At 42.4% G+C, this 17,882-nt stretch overlaps 1 protein-coding gene across 3 annotated transcripts in view; it reads right to left on the reverse strand.

Annotated features, from left to right (window-relative positions):
• Nucleotides 1–10,217: 10,217 nt before the first annotated feature.
• ssh2b (slingshot protein phosphatase 2b) overlaps nt 10,218–17,882 on the reverse strand; it is a 74,033-nt gene continuing 66,368 nt past the window's right edge. For 2 of the 3 annotated variants that reach the window (XM_060936400.1, XM_060936401.1), the window contains exon 15: nt 10,218–12,454. In XM_060936400.1, the coding sequence (XP_060792383.1) occupies nt 11,180–12,454 (1,275 nt within the window). In that variant the 3' untranslated portion in view covers nt 10,218–11,179. Of the gene's footprint in view, nt 12,455–17,070; nt 17,093–17,882 lie in introns of all 3 variants that reach the window. The other variant, XM_060936402.1, reaches the window with a different exon arrangement.

Here is a 17,882-nt window from a genome sequence, read left to right on the forward strand (position 1 = left end):
CGCCTCCTTCTGAATCCTACGTCAGCGCTGGTTTGTTTGAGAAAACAACCTGGCGGTTTTCTGCAAATTTCTTCAACGTTATAGCGTAATTATTAAAATGGTTAACAGACGTATCGTAGGAGGGTGTAGCAACACCAATCTTGATGGGATTAGTACTCATCGTTTCCCAAAAGACCGGACAATGAGAGAGAAATGGGAGCGCTTGGTCTACACAGGCTGTGCACTGAAACTGTTCAAAGCTCGCGCAGCCTGCTGGCGCTTCCGCAGATAACGTCACGAATCTGGCTCCAGACTCATCTCATTATCTCTAGCCGCTTTATCCTGTTCTACAGGTTTGCAGGCAAGCTGGAGCCTATCCCAGCTGACTACGGGTGAAAGGCGATCGTGTTGCACTTGCACAGAACTGGGTTTTCACGCTCAAACCACAAGAAGTCCATACAAGGTTATAGAAACCCTAATGAGGCTGAGGTGACAATCTAGTTTAAAAAGAAATGTTAGAAAAATTACAGTGGGCGCTTTTCTAATTTTCTTATGCAGCTATTGGAAAAAAAAAAGTATGGTCTGACAAGGGGGAGGGGTCATGGGCACCCCAGGACCCCAGCTACACCCCGGTACAGATTGTTTTTCTTTTAAAATAAATCTTCGCTTTGCGCTGCCATTTGAGGTTACTTTCTCCGAGGTTCAAATATCGCGCTCTGAATACAAATTACACGAGAGAATCCAAGATTGTGACATCACTTAGACACCATATGACCAACCGAGGCTGAGATCGAGTGGATACATCGCTTCGAAATTAAACCAAACAGGACAAATTCAAGTTTTGAACCATTTTGAATGACAATATCCATAACTCAGTGTTGCACAGCTAGATTCTGAGGACTAACAACATTGTTTGAATGAAATCAAAGTCCTTCCTACGCTATGTGGCGCATAGGGCGGCGCCGATCTCCGTTTCCGTAGCCCTCGGCCTCTCGCTTATTACATAGCTAGGGTTACAGTGGGGGGCGTGTCCTCTGGTAACCATGAGAGTTTGACTCCCCACTCACATCTGTATTGCAGCGTGCCTTGCCAGACGGCAGTAGGTACCATTTTTATGATGGTCTTTGGTATGACCCGACCGTGAGTAGAACTCGCGATCTCCCAATCAAGAGGCAGACATACTAACCACTAGACCAACTCGCAGTTTCTGTTTGAATGAAAACAAGTGATAAAATGTCCAGAAAGACATTTTAGGTAACAGGGAAGTTACCTGAATTACCTTTAAAGGAGAACTGAAGGCAATATTTTTATTATCAAAATTGTATTTCTCATTTTATTAAATATCGGAATGCATTTTTGATCGCTATTTCGTCACTGTTATAGCAAGTTATGAGAGTCTGAAATACGCACTGTAATATATCAGTCCATATGTCAAAGCAACGGCCGTAAATGAGATTCGTTGAGACCTGTGCAAGACATTGTAGGATGGAAGTAAAACGTACAGCAGAAATCAAAGTGACCGACATCTGCCAATGTTGTCAAAAGACGCGCGCCCTCTTTCAAATGCTGATGTAATCAAGCTGGAAGTTTTGTTTGTTTTGATAGCGATCAGGAAAGTTTGAAAAAAGTCGGCAGTAATTGTCATTTAAACTCGTTTTTGTGCACCATTTCGTTTGGAAAACAGTTTTTAAAATGGCGGCACTGACACCTGGTAGACACTTTACGTTTCGAAGTCTCGCACAAGTCTCGTGAAGATCACGCGGATAAGCGACGCCTGCCGTGGACCAAACGAACTAAATTCAACACGGCTAAAAACCAAATAGGCCAATAAGTGCAATATTTAATTGCAATTATTTGCCAATACAAGTTGTAATGGCACTCCGTTAGCTCTTCCTTGTTTACTGTACCACTTCTGGAGTCAGTCAAAAAAAAAAAAAAAAACACTCTTTTTCCACGCGAGCAACGAGACATGACAACTTCCCTTGTCTTTCTAAAATGTTTACTTAAAAACAACAAGGTAAATCACAAGGTCTGGTGCACGGTCAAAAGACTGTGTTGCTTCCACCGTGTTCTGACTCGAAACTTAAGGTATACACAGTCAGTTACCATAGTTACAGTGGGGCAAAAAAGTATTTAGTCAGCCACCAATTGTGCAAGTTCTCCCACTTAAAAAGATGAGAGAGGCCTGTAATTTTCATCATAGGTAGACCTCAACTATGAGAGACAGAATGGGGGGAAAGAATCCAGGAAATCACATTGTAGGATTTTTAATGAATTAATTGGTAAATTCCTCGGTAAAATAAGTATTTGGTCAAACAAGCAAGATTTCTGGCTCTCACAGACCTGTAACTTCTTCTTTAAGAGGCTTCTCTGTCCTCCACTCATTACCTGTATTAATGGCACCTGCTTGAACTTGTTATCAGTATAAAAGACACCTGTCCACAACCTCAAACAGTCACACTCCACTATGGCCAAGACCAAAGAGCTGTCAAAGGACACCAGAAACAAAATTGTAGACCTGCACCAGGCTGGGAAGACTGAATCTGCAATAGGTAAGCAGCTTGGTGTGAAGAAATCAACTGTGGGAGCAATTATTAGAAAATGGAAGACATACAAGACCACTGATAATCTCCCTCGATCTGGGGCTCCACGCAAGAGCTCACCCCGTGGGGTCAAAATGATCACAAGAATGGTGAGCAAAAATCCCAGAACCACACAGGGGGACCTAGTGAATGACCTGCAGAGAGCTGGGACCAAAGTAGCAAAGGTTACCATCAGTAACACACTACGCCGCCAGGGACTCAAATCCTGCAGTGCCAGACGTGTCCCCCTGCTTAAGCCAGTACATGTCCAGGCCCGTCTGAAGTTTGCTAGAGAGCATTTGGATGATCCAGAAGAGGATTGGGAGAATGTCATATGGTCAGATGAAACCAAAATAGAACTTTTTGGTAAAAACTCAACTTGTCATGTTTGGAGGAGAAAGAATGCTGAGTTGCATCCAAAGAACACCATACCTACTGTGAAGCATGGGGGTGGAAACATCATGCTTTGGGGCTGTTTTTCTGCAAAGGGACCAGGACGACTGATCCGTGTAAAGGAAAGAATGAATGGGGCCATGTATCGTGAGATTTTGAGTGAAAACCTCCTTCCATCAGCAGTGCTGGGCACATTACTTTGAAAAAGTAATTAGTTACAAGTACTAGTTACTTCTCCAAAAAAGTAATTGCGTTAGTAACTGCGTTACTTCACTAGAAAAGTAACTAGTTACCAGGAAAAGTATTTATTGCGTTACTTTTTTTTTTTTGCTTACAGATAAACGAGGATAACTGTTCTTTTCTAGTGAAGTAACGCAGTTACTAACGCATTTACAGAACTTTGTTTCCAGGGCACAGTTTGCATTGGACATAAACATTATTGCCTTTGACTTCAACCAGCGTGAAATTATGCCGGTGTTTCCAGTTCGAAAATGCGACTTTGCGGCTTGGTGCTGCCATTGTCTCTTCCCCATCTCTGTGTGCGCGTGTGTGTGCGTAGCGGGAAAACACAATCGACTCCACCCACCTAGAACATCTTAGCAAATCACGATTTGTTCTCTTGCATTCAAAGGGTGAATGGGAGAATGTAAAAGCCATATTGGTACATAATTATTATTATATATTGCGGTACCGTGTTGCCAATGCTCATGTTGTCAAGGCGCCCATATCAAATTGTAACGCATCATGTTACTTCCCGAGTAACGGTAACGGCGATACAAATATGGATTAAGTAACTAAGTAATTATTCCGTTACCCAAAATGTGGCTCCGTTAGTAACGCCGTTATACTCTAACGCCGTTATTCCCAGCACTGTCCATCAGCAAGGGCATTGAAGATGAAACGTGGCTGGGTCTTTCAGCATGACAATGATCCCAAACACACCGCCCGGGCAACGAAGGAGTGGCTTCGTAAGAAGGATTTCAAGGTCCTGGAGTGGCCTAGCCAGTCTCCAGATCTCAACCCCATAGAAAATCTTTGGAGGGAGTTGAAAGTCCGTGTTGCCCAGCGACAGCCCCAAAACATCACTGCTCTAGAGGAGATCTGCATGGAGGAATGGGCCAAAATACCAGCAACAGTGTGTGAAAACCTTGTGAAGACTTACAGAAAACGTTTGACCTCTGTCATTGCCAACAAAGGGTATATAATAAAGTATTGAGATGAACTTTTGTTATTGACCAAATACTTATTTTCCACCATAATTTGCAAATAAATTCTTTAAAAATCAGACAGTGTGATTTTCTGGATTTTTTTTCTCATTCTGTCTCTCATAGTTGAAGTGTACCTATGATGAAAATTACAGGCCTCTCTCATCTTTTTAAAGTGGGAGAACTTGCACAATTGGTGACTGACTAAATACTTTTTTGCCCCACTGTACCACTATAGTGATGTCACATTATAAGATTTAGAACATGGAACTCTTTTCTATGTTATTTTTTCTATGTTCTAAAACTCTTTTCTACGTTCCTTTTTTTTTGTTACTAATTATGTATTTTAAACTAACATACTCTAAGCCTGTATGAATAAAAATGAAATTATCATCATTCATTTTTAACTGTTTTTAACTTAAATTATTATTGCTTAACTGGCCCTTACACGAGCCACGATATAAGGTTACTAAAACCGAAACCGTAATTGAATAACACGCTAATTAAGAAATAAAGCAAGTTTAAAAATGACTTCAGTTCTCCTTTAAGAGACCAGAACCATTTTAGTAGGTACACCTTATGCACTCTTCTAAGTCTTCTTCTTTCAGCTGCTCCCGTTAGGGGTCGCCACATATTTGGCATAAGTTTTGACACAGCCCTTCCCAATCTATCCAGGCTTGGGACCGGCACTAAGTACGCACTATCTTGTACAACCCCGGTGGCTGGGGATTTTACCTAACCTGGATATCTTTGGACTGTGGAGGAAACTGGAGCACCCGGAGGAAACCCACACAGACACGGGGAGAACATGCAGACTCAACACAGAAAGGCCCCCGTCTGCTGTGAGGTTCAAACCCAGAACCTTCTTGCTCTGAGGCGACAGCGATAACCACTGCACCACCGTGTTGCCCCATGCACTTGTCTTAGTAAAAGAAACTTGTTAAAAAAAAGGTACAAAAGGTGTGCTTTTGATGGTACCACACCACCTACATGGAATTATCCAGTTTGTTACCCCTTTTTCATTTTTCAGTAAAATTGTTCTACTGCCTTGTTAAAATCTCTTTGTGTAGCTGTGTGTAGGGTTTGGAAAGGGCATATTTTGAGGTTTGACACTGGATTTGATTTTTTTTTTTTTTGCAACCTTTGGTTTACATCAATTTCAAAATGATTATACACCTACAGGATGTGTTGTCAATGGATCTCATTGGACAGAAGGAAAATGTGACTTGACTGTTACTTAGGTTGCTTTCGTGCCGTCACTGAATGATCTTATTTCCAAAGTTAGAAATCCAAATTAGTCTTAGCCTTCAGGTTAATGCATGGGGTCCCTAATTTAGGGCAGGATTTTTTGTTTGTATTCCAGGATATTTTGGTTCCCCCACCAATGATAAGAGATGAAAGCCAGTGTCTGTGTTCTAATTAGTGACGACTAGTGTTGTAGTCAAGACCACCTAAACCTAGACCAAGTCATGACCAAGACCAGAGTGTATCGAGACCAAGACTTTGAGGGGTTGAGATCAAGTCAAGACCAGAACCAGACCAGTGGGTATGAAGTGGTGACGGCCATTAACAGGAACGGAAACTTCAAATTAGCAATGAGTCACGTTATTGCTCGCATTTGAAGCAGGAAGTTTTACATCCAATCACAGTAACGATGTGAACAAATAAATCAGACAATGCACAGGCAGTTTCGTGAAATCCCCAGAGTTGTGGTCTTGACCGGTCTTGAAATAAAATCTGGAGTCCTCTATGTCCGAGACAAGACCGAGTAAAAACATGCTGGATTCCGAGATCTTCAGAAAGTGGTCTTGAGACCGGTCTTGAGTTCTACAACACTAGTGGCTACTGAAAGAAAATAGTATTTTTATAAGACGTATTTTTTTTCTTTCTTTGGTCACGATTAAATGGTAAAGATTAATAATGATTGGGAAACTGGTATTGTTTCCAATTTTCCAGTGTTTCCTCTTGTAATCACATCTCACAAAGTAATGCCAGGATCTACACAATATTTCAGTCCTTCAATGATGGTCACCATGTTGGACATTAGTGTCATAAATTCTTGCCATGTCTTGCTCAGGAGACTGGCAACACTCTAAGATTGACTCTGACCAATCACTGTTCATGTCTCTGCGTGTCGTCAGGGAGGTAGGTAAAAAAAAACTATCAATGATGGCTATCAAGGAACAAAGTTGTAGGAATTATCAAACTAGATTAGGAAATATATATATAAAAAAAAAAAATATCGGACCGCTAGATTTGACACCACAGCACTGATCTTAAATTCAGTCACACTATGAGGCCTATTCATCATTCCTGACATTCATATTTGGGCCTGACGATGGAAAATTGTCAGCCATGAAAAATTGCCACAATCCGGTAGTCTGATCCTGGGATAAGACGTTCATGCCATCTGTTAGGTTACTTGTTTCTACAGCAGTGGCGGCTGGTAGTCTTTCAAACAGGGGAGGGTGGTCGGTTACGATATTTCCAGATTTTAAAAGAAAAAACACATCAATTTTGCCCATACTCTTGCCTCTGATCTGGCTGATCGTTGGCAGGGTCACAAACTGTGAAATAACAGGTTCTTTTGGCCCATTAGCCTACTGTCCAATATACATGATGGTGGTGTTGGGGGGGGGGGGGGGGTATATTTTAACATTTTGTATTTTAAAATTGTGGCATGTTGTTTAAAAATTGATCATTATTGAAAGCAGCTCTTTATCAGGAACCTCAGCAGTAACAGCAGAGTGTTCTGGAATAGGCACAAGCACTGACCTTGGGGAACCAAACATAGAGCTGGGTGCCACACATTTCATTCAATGACACTTTCCCTATATTTTACTTATTTTGACTGAGAAATGTTTTATTGACAATTTTGATAACCCTTCACTTTTAATCCAGGTCTGTAGTGTGAAATGTTCTCGGCTGTGTTTTTGTTTAAAAATGTTTTCCAAATTGTAGCTGTGTTTAATTCATATCCAGAGAAATATATATTCCAATATAATATACTCAGCATAAACATTTTAAATAGATTCTATATTTTTGGTCCATCCATGACATATTACTAAAGTAGCCTATTTACTGTTGTTGATGTGGGTCACTTGCTGTTAGCCAATTCACTTTCTCATACCAGGAGAGCTGAAAGGAACGAGTATTATTCCCTACCTTTTTCACCAAGTCAATTTGAGGCGTTGGTCTACCCTGCTCTTTAATTTTAATTTTTTCCTCAAAAGGAAGACTGGCAAATGGCTTTGCCAAAATTAAATCAGCAATGCTTGGCATCCGTGCACAGCTTTCTTGCTAGCTGACTAGCCCCCTCAAGTTCAAGTTCAGTCACTCAAATAAACGGAATTTCTGGAACTAAGATAGCAAACTTGACAACACTATATTTACACTTTATTTACAATGAAAATATATACAAACTAAAAAAGCTGGTAGAAATCGAAATGTAAGCTGATCTCTTACACTACACCACAGCACTTGCGAATCCGCATGGGACTGAACTGAAATTCACCGCTGCCTGTCTATAGTTGAAACGAGCTGTCAATCAAAGAAAATATTCAGCCGCTTTCACCAATCACCAGTCTCCTCGCGGAACCTGCCATGTCCCTCCCATGTGAGGCTCGGAGTCCGTGGGAGGGCATTTTCGCAGTATTTTTCCAATAACCGTCTTGCATTTTGAGATTGAAAGCGTATAGCTCCCAAAGCCATTGAAGTGCACTGAGGCTGGGAGTCCGTGGGAATCCGTGGGAGGGCATTTTCGCAGTATTTGTCCAATAATCGTCTTGCATTTTGATATTGAAAGCGCATAGCTCCCAAAGCCATTGAAGTCCACTGAGGCTGGGCTGCATTGCGCTGTCACGAGGGGGAAACAGTGTTGCCAGATTGGGCGGTTTTAAGTGCATTTTGGCGGGTTTTGAACATATTTTGGGCTGGTAAACGTCAGCGGTATCTGGCAACATTAGGCGAACTGGGGAAAGTTATAACGGAATGATTTCGCACTGTAGTTGGGTTGAGCACATATATTTCTACGATTCTGGATCTGAAATAGCAATGTTATAAGGTCGGCTATAACATAAGCCTAGCGCAATTCATCCTACATGATGTTCGTCATTTTTAGAGGAGGCTGAGCCTCCCTCGTTGCCTTAGAGCAATCGCCTGTGTTCTACAGTAATACCAAAACTAGATAGAGACTGTGACTAAAGGTCACAGTAGTTTGTGCTAGCTGTTACAAACTGGGACGTCTGGTCACTGTACCCTATAGAGCCGGAACGGTAAGAGATAGAGAATGACGCTTAGTAAGGAAAAGTTGCACCCTGTCGCCCTGAACAAAATAAAACAAGAGTGCTCTGAGAACACAATATCCCCCGCTGGCAACTGTGCCATAACGCTGGTAAAATGTGACTGAATTGAACGAAATTGCAATATGCATATTACCGATCTATAACAAAGAATCCTGTCAAGTTTCATAAAATTCCTCCAAAAATTGTGAGAGGAGTTGAGTTCAGAAGGTGAGTACCCTTTCTGGGACGGACGGGCATCACCACGACAATCCCCTTTCGGGCCTTTCAGCCAGTGGGGGATAAAAATTGTGAGGGAAGTTGATTTCAGAAAGCAAGCACACCTTGATGAAATTGCCAAAGTACAAGTTTGTTAATAATCAAGGGCATAACGCTGGTAAAATTTCTCATTCTCATTATCTCTAGCCGCTTTATCCTTCTACAGGGTCGCAGGCAAGCTGGAGCCTGGTAAAATTTGCTCAAATTAAACGAAATTTCAAGGGGTGTATAACTGTCATATAACAAAGCCTTTTGCCAAGTTTGGTAAAATTCCTCCACAAACTGTGAGAGGAGTTGATTTCAGAAGAACGTACACCCTCATGAAATCATCAAAGTTATTTAAATCAGGGTCAAAATTCTGGTGAAACTTTCATAAACGAAATTAAATCGCAATATGCGTATTACTGTCATATAACAAGGCCTTCTGCCAAGCTTTGAGAAATTCGTCCAAAAATTGTGAGAGGAGTTGACGTCAGAACGCAAGCGCACCTTCATGAAATTGTGAAAGTACAAGATTGTTAATCAAGGGCTGTAACTCTGGTAAAATGCGACCGAATTGAACGAAATTGCAATATGCGTACTACTGACATGTAACAAAAAATCCTGCCAAGTTTTGTGAAATTCCTCCAAAAATTGTGAGAGGAGTTGATTTCAGAAGGTGAGCACCCTTCCTGGGATGGACGGACGGAAATCACCATGACATCATCTCCCTTCGGGCCTTTCGGCCAGCGGGGGATAAAAACCTGATTGAAAAAATCATGAAAATTGTCAGAGTAATAAGTGATTGAAAAAAAAGCCAGTTTTTCATGTATCATTCCAGTTCAATGATCCAGATCAGCACCAAAAGTCATAGCAATGTAATTCAGCCCAGAGGTATTCTTTATGTGAAATTTGGTGATGATTGGTTGAAAACTGAGGAGAAATAGCATCCTAGAAACATAATCTCATCTCATTATCTCTAGCCGCTTTATCCTTCTACAGGGTCGCAGGCAAGCTGGAGCCTATCCCAGCTGACTACGGGCGAAAGGCGGGGTACACCCTGGACAAGTCGCCAGGTCATCACAGGGCTGACACATAGACACAGACAACCATTCACACTCACATTCACACCTACGCTCAATTTAGAGTCACCAGTTAACCTAACCTGCATGTCTTTGGACTGTGGGGGAAACCGGAGCACCCGGAGGAAACCCACGCGGACACGGGGAGAACATGCAAACTCCGCACAGAAAGGCCCTCGCTGGCCACAGGGCTCGAACCCGGACCTTTTTGCTGTGAGGCGACAGCGCTAACCACTACACCACCGTGCCGCCAGAAACATAATAATAATAATAAAGTAGAAAGATCCTGAGTGAGAGTAACAATTTGCACCAGTGATGTCAGCGCAAATTAAAAAGTGAAGCCTTCGAGCCTTTAAGATTCCCAAAGCCGGTGAGCAGCACTGAAACGCATTAACAGAAATCTTACCGTATGTGACAGAAACATTTGTGATATTTTTCTTAAACTTTCTTTAATTGTCACAGTTTAAGCAGAGTAAAAAGAAAATCCAGTTTTACAAGGAACAGGAGAAAAAAAAAAAAAAAGACCAAATTGCACATTGCATCATACAGACAACCCTAAATACACACTCAGCCAGCATGCGTCCAGATTACAAACCACAGATTAAAAAATGTAAAACATAATAAAAAAGATAAAGTGCATATTAAAAACTCCCTCGCATTTGTTTATCCATTAAACAAAAAACCCAGAAAGGAGAAACTGCACTTAAGTATCGAACACGGAAAAGAAGGTGCGCGCACATGTTTACATCTACAGTCATACACATCCATTAAAAATTCATCTATACATACATCCACTAAGCCCCAGAGATCTACGTTCTACGTACCGTACGACTTATCCCATTCTTAATTGAGCTTAACATGCACACTAATCACACATCCGGAATAACTTTGCACTCCGTTACATTACAGACATATCTGAAAGTATTTTAATATTTATTCATCCGCGTCTCTTTAACTCACACACACTCTCACACACACACACACACACACTAAATCCCCAGACAATGGAGAATCTATTTCAGTTGAAGAGCATTCTGCAGTGTGATCCTGCAGGCTGAGAGAAACCTCGACATTTATCACTTGTGTGTAATAAACTATTTGACAGATATTGTGCAAAGTGTGGATCAGTCATTTAAAAAAAAACACAGAACTGCTATACGTTGCTGATAGGTCTGGGATTCAAACCTGCCCCATCAACCCCATCACAAAGCCCAGTAACTTCTCTAATCTCTAACTTTGTACTCTTTATTGAGTATTTGATGACACGGACACCTGGCAGTTTTGTTTTATTTCTGGTTTTGTAAAGTAAGGCCCACTGAGGTATGTGTGGAAGAAAATCATGCACACGCAGCACAAACGCACAATTTAAAAAAAAAAAAAAAAAAAAAAAACAGCCTGGGTCACATGGTGTGATAGTAGGAGTTCGAGGTTCGTTTTTTCAGCCTCCTCAAGGGATGAGTCCTTCCATATTGTTGCAGTGTCGCCACAGATATTAAGGCAGGCGCTGGCACTGGTTCTGGAACCGTTCCTCGTCTCCAGCACTCGTTGGACGATGGTAGTGGCATGGGGACCTTGTGCTGTACTTCTCCAGTCTGGCAGTTTTCCAACCTTTTATCCAAGTGTGATCCAGTAGAAGGGAGGCGAGATGTGCAAGACGGAGGGAGGGAGGGTGTTCGTCTGGGGAGAACCCGCTTCTTTTTTGAGGTATCATCGGTAAAAGAGTGAGGGCGTGGCTTTGCAGTGCGTGGCAATGATGACGACGATGACAATGACGACGACATGGGACTCAACTCCAGCTCGCTCAGATCGTTAGCCGACAGGTCGAGGGAGCCGAGCTTAGCCAGTGAGGCCGATCTCTTGATCAGTGAAGGCGGGGTCAGGCCAGCTTGACGCATTCTTGCCTTTACCTCTCTAGCTCGTTCTTGACCGCTCCACCCTCTTTTCTGTTCTTTCCCAGCCCAAGGGTGGCTGAGCCTCTTGTCCGATCCGCTGCGCATCTGGCACAGGAACGCACCGAGCTGTCTCAGAGTCTCCAACATCTCCTTCAGGTCGTCTTGCGAAAGGCAGTCAGTGCTCGTCTCTTTCTCTGTGACCCCCTCTAACTTAAAAACAGCCATCTCTGAAGAAGACCTGGATGGAGTGGAATGGCTTTGCTTCAAGTGTGACAGGCTCTCGAGAAATCCAGTGTGTCCGTGCTCTTCTTCCCTGAGTCTTATCTTGCACCCTTTTCCCATCCCTTCTTCTACAGACGACGGTTCCTCCTTCTCCGCCGTTTCCTCAGGTTGATGGTGGTGGGCTGGCACAGTGCTTGAATCGAGGAAGAGGTCTACATGAGATGAAGTGTTCTCAGTTCTGTCTCTGCTGCTGGTGCTAACAACGGAATGCTGCGAAGGACAGCTAAGAGCACTCGATAGCAGCGTCGGCGATGAAGCGTCTTGCTTCATCTTCTGTTCTAGCTGCCTAGTGGCTCGCCGCACTGTACCCTTTGACCGATCACCTTCGAGGGCCTCTCCGAGCTCCACCTTCTCCACTTCTGGTGAGTTTTTGACTAGCTCCTCCTCCTCCTTTAAGCTACTGGGATCAGGTTGGCTGGTAGAAGGAGGAGGAGGAGTTACGCTAGGTCTTGTGGTCTCTAATTGTGAGACCGTGTTATAAACCAGAACACTGGAGTTCTCCTGAAAAAAAAAAAGAGAGAGAGAGAAATAAAAATGATTAAAGCCAGGGACTGAAATGGGATTACTACAGGCGAATTTCCACCACAGGAACCTTTTCAGGAACTCAACAATTGAAGCAGGGTTGAAACTAGTCTCTGGAACTTTTCATTACTTCCCGTAACTTTTCCAGTGCTAGGTTTGATTGACTAAGGCCAAGTTTACATTAGACCGTATCTGTCTCGTTTTCTTCGCGGATGCACTGTCCGTTTACATTAAAACGCCTGGAAATGCCGGGAAACGGGAATCCGCCAGGGTCCACGTATTCAATCTAGATCATGTCGGCTCCGGTGCTGTGTAAACATTGAGAATACGCGGATACGCTGTGCTGAGCTCTAGCTGGCGTCGTCATTGGACAACGTCACTGTGACATCCACCTTCCTGATTCGCTGGCGTTGGTCATGTGACGCGACTGCTGAAAAACGGCACGGACTTCTGCCTTGTATCACCTTTCATTAAAGAGTATAAAAGTATGAAAATACTGCAAATACTGATGCAAATACTGCCCATTGTGTAGTTATGATGGTCTTTAGGCTTGCCATCCTTCCACTTGCAAGTAGTAAGTGATATGCGCTGGGATCACACACACAGCGGCTCAGTCCCGAATCACTGCTCGTGCACTTCACTCGCGCGCTCTGTGAGCTGCGCAGGGCCGGAGTGCGCACCCTCCAGAGGGCACTCGCTGTTCAGGGCGGAGTGATTTGGAGCGCAGGATGCCTGCGGAGCCGAGCGTATCCGTGTATTGGCGTTGCTGTGTGCACACAAATCGTGTATTGGTGTTGCTGTGTGCACGCTAATCGTTTTAAAAATGTTAATCTGATGATCCGCTGATACGGTCTAATGTAAACCCCACCTAAACAAATGTGAGCTTTGCAAAAAAGACTAACGTATAATAAAACAGATTTTCAAAATGCCAAGTAACAAGCAATTATGCTAATCAAGCTGGATTATACAATACCATGCAGCCCATCAGCAACCCAACACAATGATCCTTATGTTGTGTAGAAATGGGTGCAGACAAATTCTTTGAGGACAAAGAATGACAAATCTGATTCATGGAACTGAAAAGCGAGTTCATGAATCGGCTTCAGCTGCGTGGATGCAAACTCCCGACCACTAGTTCCTGATTTACATGCAGCATGCTCCAGTTTACCATCATATACAGATTGGTGACAAACAACGGAAAGAACATCAAGACACGTCCCTACACCGTACTATTTTACACCAAGGTGCGAGAAAAGAAGTCCGGTAGCTTGCTGTATTTGAAGCGGAGTTTGACGTGCTTGGGTCGGAGATGGCCCTATTGATAATAATGATATTCTTATGTGAGAATATAAGGATTTCTACAGTAATAAGGATGACCAAGTGGTTTGTCTTCGCGATCCTTTCTTTTGTGCCAAGTGAACGTATGTACGTCACAGTGCATCCACTCTGCTAATTCTCACTCTTTTCATGAATTAAAAAGCTTAGTCCTGGGTATGACTTTAAACTGCAACCGGTGGTGAGTCTCAGGTTCGGGAGGACTTGAGTATTGGGGAAAGTGGAGTTACCCCTTAATCACCGTTGCTCCCAGGTCCGCTCTGACCCGGAGTGGTGGCACCTGCCTGGGTTCCAGCTATGGGTTAAATACTACATCACCAATAAGGCGCTGGCAGCAGGGCGCCTTTCGGTGCAATGCAGCAGATGAACCCAACAGGGTCAATGGCACGCCACCAGATGGCATGTGGAAGAGCCATTCAAATGGCCAACGGATGGCATCACTTGGCAGGTCAGTTGTCACTGTGGGGCAACTTCTATACCCGTCAGGTCTGTGGCACTTTTGTGCACCACTTGGCATCAGGTCTGGAGGTCCAGAGAGGCAACACAATGGGGGCACGACATCGCTTGTCTTACCTTACTGTGCAAGGTGCTTGTGAACTGTTACCACGCATCACCAGTGACACTAAAATAATGTACAGAAAAGACTATAAATTCTAACCAGATGATGTTTCGCTTACGCTTTTCTACAAAGAAGCAACGCGAACAGGAAAGTCGCTTTAGTTTCTGTATACCGTAAATCTAGTCCTGCTCAACTCAAAGAAAACGGCAGGAAAGAAATTAACAAATATTTAACAATTATTCCATGAAATCGAGTCATACATGAGCTGATAGCCGACAAGTTCCGTAGCACCAAGTCGGCTATAAGCCACGTACGACAAGATTGAGTAGAATAACTATTTTATTCTATCCACATTCACTGGATTTTAAGAAACAGCATTTTCATTTTTAATTTACTGCAAATTCGATAAATAAAAACTTTATACAAAACGTCCGACATAACAGTTTCCGCTTAGAATGTAAACAAACCGGCGAATGACCGGAGCAATTTGTGAAAAATGCGATAATAATAATTCTTGAAAAAAAAAAAAAAGATGCATTCTTACCATGAGATGACAGAAAAATATTTTGAGGTTTTGTTTTCAAGCAGAGTTTTTATTTCATCCTCGGTTGGTTCAGCAAAACGCTCCGCCATTTTGTTTTTCTTTACTCATGGTACGGCTGATATCCTAGTAGTAGAGTAGCCAATCAGAACGTGCGATTGCTTATAGCCGGTGAATGTGGATAGAATTTAAAAAAAAAATTATATTCACCAAAAAAGCTATAAACAGGAAGAAGTTATTTATAAAAATAAGCTGACGTTAAGGTCAAAATTCAAAAATCTGAATTTCGATTTATGCAGCCTACGTGAACGGTTTTTACCTATTTACCGAAACATTGAGTAAGTATATTTCATACCTGCTCCTGCTGTCCAGAAAAAAAAAAAAAGCGGAAAAGCATGAAATTGCACTTTGTTTAAAAAGCGACGTACACCGGCCACTTAATTAGGAACACCATATGAATACTGAACAGGCTCGAATCTTCGCCTCATGGAATGATTCCTCCATGTTGGCACGACTGTGACTGCATCACATAATCGCTTCAGATTTGTCATACCGTCCATCTCCTGTTCTACCACATCCTAATGTTTCTCTAACAGTACGTTCAGACTGCAACCTGAAACGACCCATATCCGATTTGTTGTGAAATCCGATTTTTTTGTTAGGCCGTTCACATTACCAATTATATGAGACTTGTATGCGATCTCCAGTATGAACGGAAAACGACCCAAAAGTGTCCCGCATGCGCAAATTGACACGTAATAAGCACATCTACGTAATACGTAAACACAAAAAAAGCGCACTCTTCAAGTTTGCAAGTAAAGCATGGAGATGAGGCGAGACCCGGCGTTGTGGTTTTTGTGGCGGTGGCGGAACTCACACAATAATCTGATTAATGTGGGCAGGGACAATCTTATAATCTTGTAATACAGGATGGTTTAAGTTATAAATCAGTTATAGAAACTGTTTTATTTAATCAGGCTAACAGATCAACATCCAGGTCCCTACCAAATCCACCATTAGCTTGATCAATTCTATAAAAAAGTCTATTTAAATTCTGAAAACTGTACAAATGCTGTTGTTTTCCACCAAAGAGGCGGGATTAGCCAACGCAGAATAGTGACGTTTGTCTCTTGTTGATGACGTGTAGGTCGCATCCGGTCAGACTGCAGTCGCGTGTGAAAATAACGGATATGCATCGGAATTAGGACCACATATCCAAGCGGCCTGGGTCGCATGTGAAAAAATCGGATCTGTGTCGTTCAGATTGTCAATAACAAATCGGATACAGGTCGCATACGGGCAAAAAAATCGGATATGGGTCGTTTCAGGGTGCAGTCTGAACGTAGTCTAAAGGACTCAGATTTGGTGGCCAGTGAAGTCCGCTGAACTCGCTGTTCATGGAACCAGGTTGAGACGTGATTGGTGACATGGCGCATTATCATGCATTATGAGACGTGTCACAAATGTAACCATAAAGGGAGGCACATAATCAGCAACGATACTCAGGTTGTTGTGTGTTCTTCTGAGATGCTTTTCTGCTCATCGTGGATGTAAAGAGTGGTTCTCTGAGTGAGTCATCTCATCTCTTCCTGTCATCTCAAACCGGTCGAGAAGATTTGAAAACATTTCCGCCTGCTCGCTGGATGTTTTTCTTTTTCATACCGTTCCGTCTGTGTATCGCTCGAGTCTCTAGAGGAAACTGTGTGTGTGTAAAATTCCCAGAAAATAAGCAGAGAGAAATACTCAAACCACTACGATGCCTCTCGTACCAACAACCTCGCCTCGGTCAAAGTCACTGAATCATATTTTTGAACATGTTTGTCATGTTGCTCAACTTTTGTCTTTTGCACACCACGCCACTCTTCGCTGAATATTATGTTAATGGTCCTGACCCCGGTGTTCTCTTTCAAGATAGCTCCAGGTCCATTTAGTTCCTCAAAAGGTTCTGCACCCTCGGTGGAAACAAGCCGAAAATAAAGATACCAAAGGATGACTGGGAGGATTTGGACCACCAACACCATAATGGAAATGGGGAACCCCATGCAGCATTCCTTTTCACCACAGGGTGGCAGCCAATGACATGAGTTCAAACTCAAAGCATGGTTACGTTGGGGTATGAGATGTCCATACACATGGGTTTAACAGAAGTGTCAGACTTACTCTCAGCAACACTACTCCGTTGCTGTAATCAAAAAATTATAACAGTGATTTAAGCAGAACTGTTCGATTCTTACATTAAGTAAAGTTCATTATCTGAAACAGGCTTGTGCGATATTATAATATCAGTCTGACAGAATCGTGAATTAGACGTATTTAAACTGATTTTAAATGATTTGCAGACAAACATCCAGCTGCCAAAGTTTTGCCAGATTTTTTTTTTTTTGCTAAGTTTAATGAACTTTTGTTGATTACTTTTAAATTCTCTTCATTGTGTAATATAGTCTGTAAATTATTTAATGTTATGTGTACAGATGTATGTATTGGCTCAATGCTCTGTTAACTCTGCTGTTGCCTGTCTCGGCCAGGAAGCTCCTGTAAACAGGATTTTTAATCTCAATGAGTCTTTCCTGGTTAAATAAAGGTGAAATAAGCGGAAAAAAAGTGGACTGCTGAAATATTTAAGAATTCACAGAATATTCAGTTTGCAGTCACATTAAACGTTCCAGGTTTAAATTGTAAAAAAAATATGGCATCTAAACTTCAGCTTAGTTTTTCCCTCGGTTAGTTTTGTATTTAATGAATGACGTCAGGTGCGTGCTTGATGGTATTTTAAATCCGTCTGTTCGATCTGTCAGCATCACTATGTTTCAAGAAAGGCTGCAACAGAACTTAAAATGATTCGCAAGGTTATTCTCGACGACTGTATAACCTACGACGGACCAAGTTTTCTGTTAAGTCATTAATAATCGCTCATTATTTAAAACTAGACGGCCTTTCGATTTCATAAAATCGGTGAAATTTAGTTCCCTCTG

This window comes from Neoarius graeffei, chromosome 12 (assembly GCF_027579695.1).
Source record: "Neoarius graeffei isolate fNeoGra1 chromosome 12, fNeoGra1.pri, whole genome shotgun sequence".
NCBI lineage: Eukaryota > Metazoa > Chordata > Actinopteri > Siluriformes > Ariidae > Neoarius > Neoarius graeffei.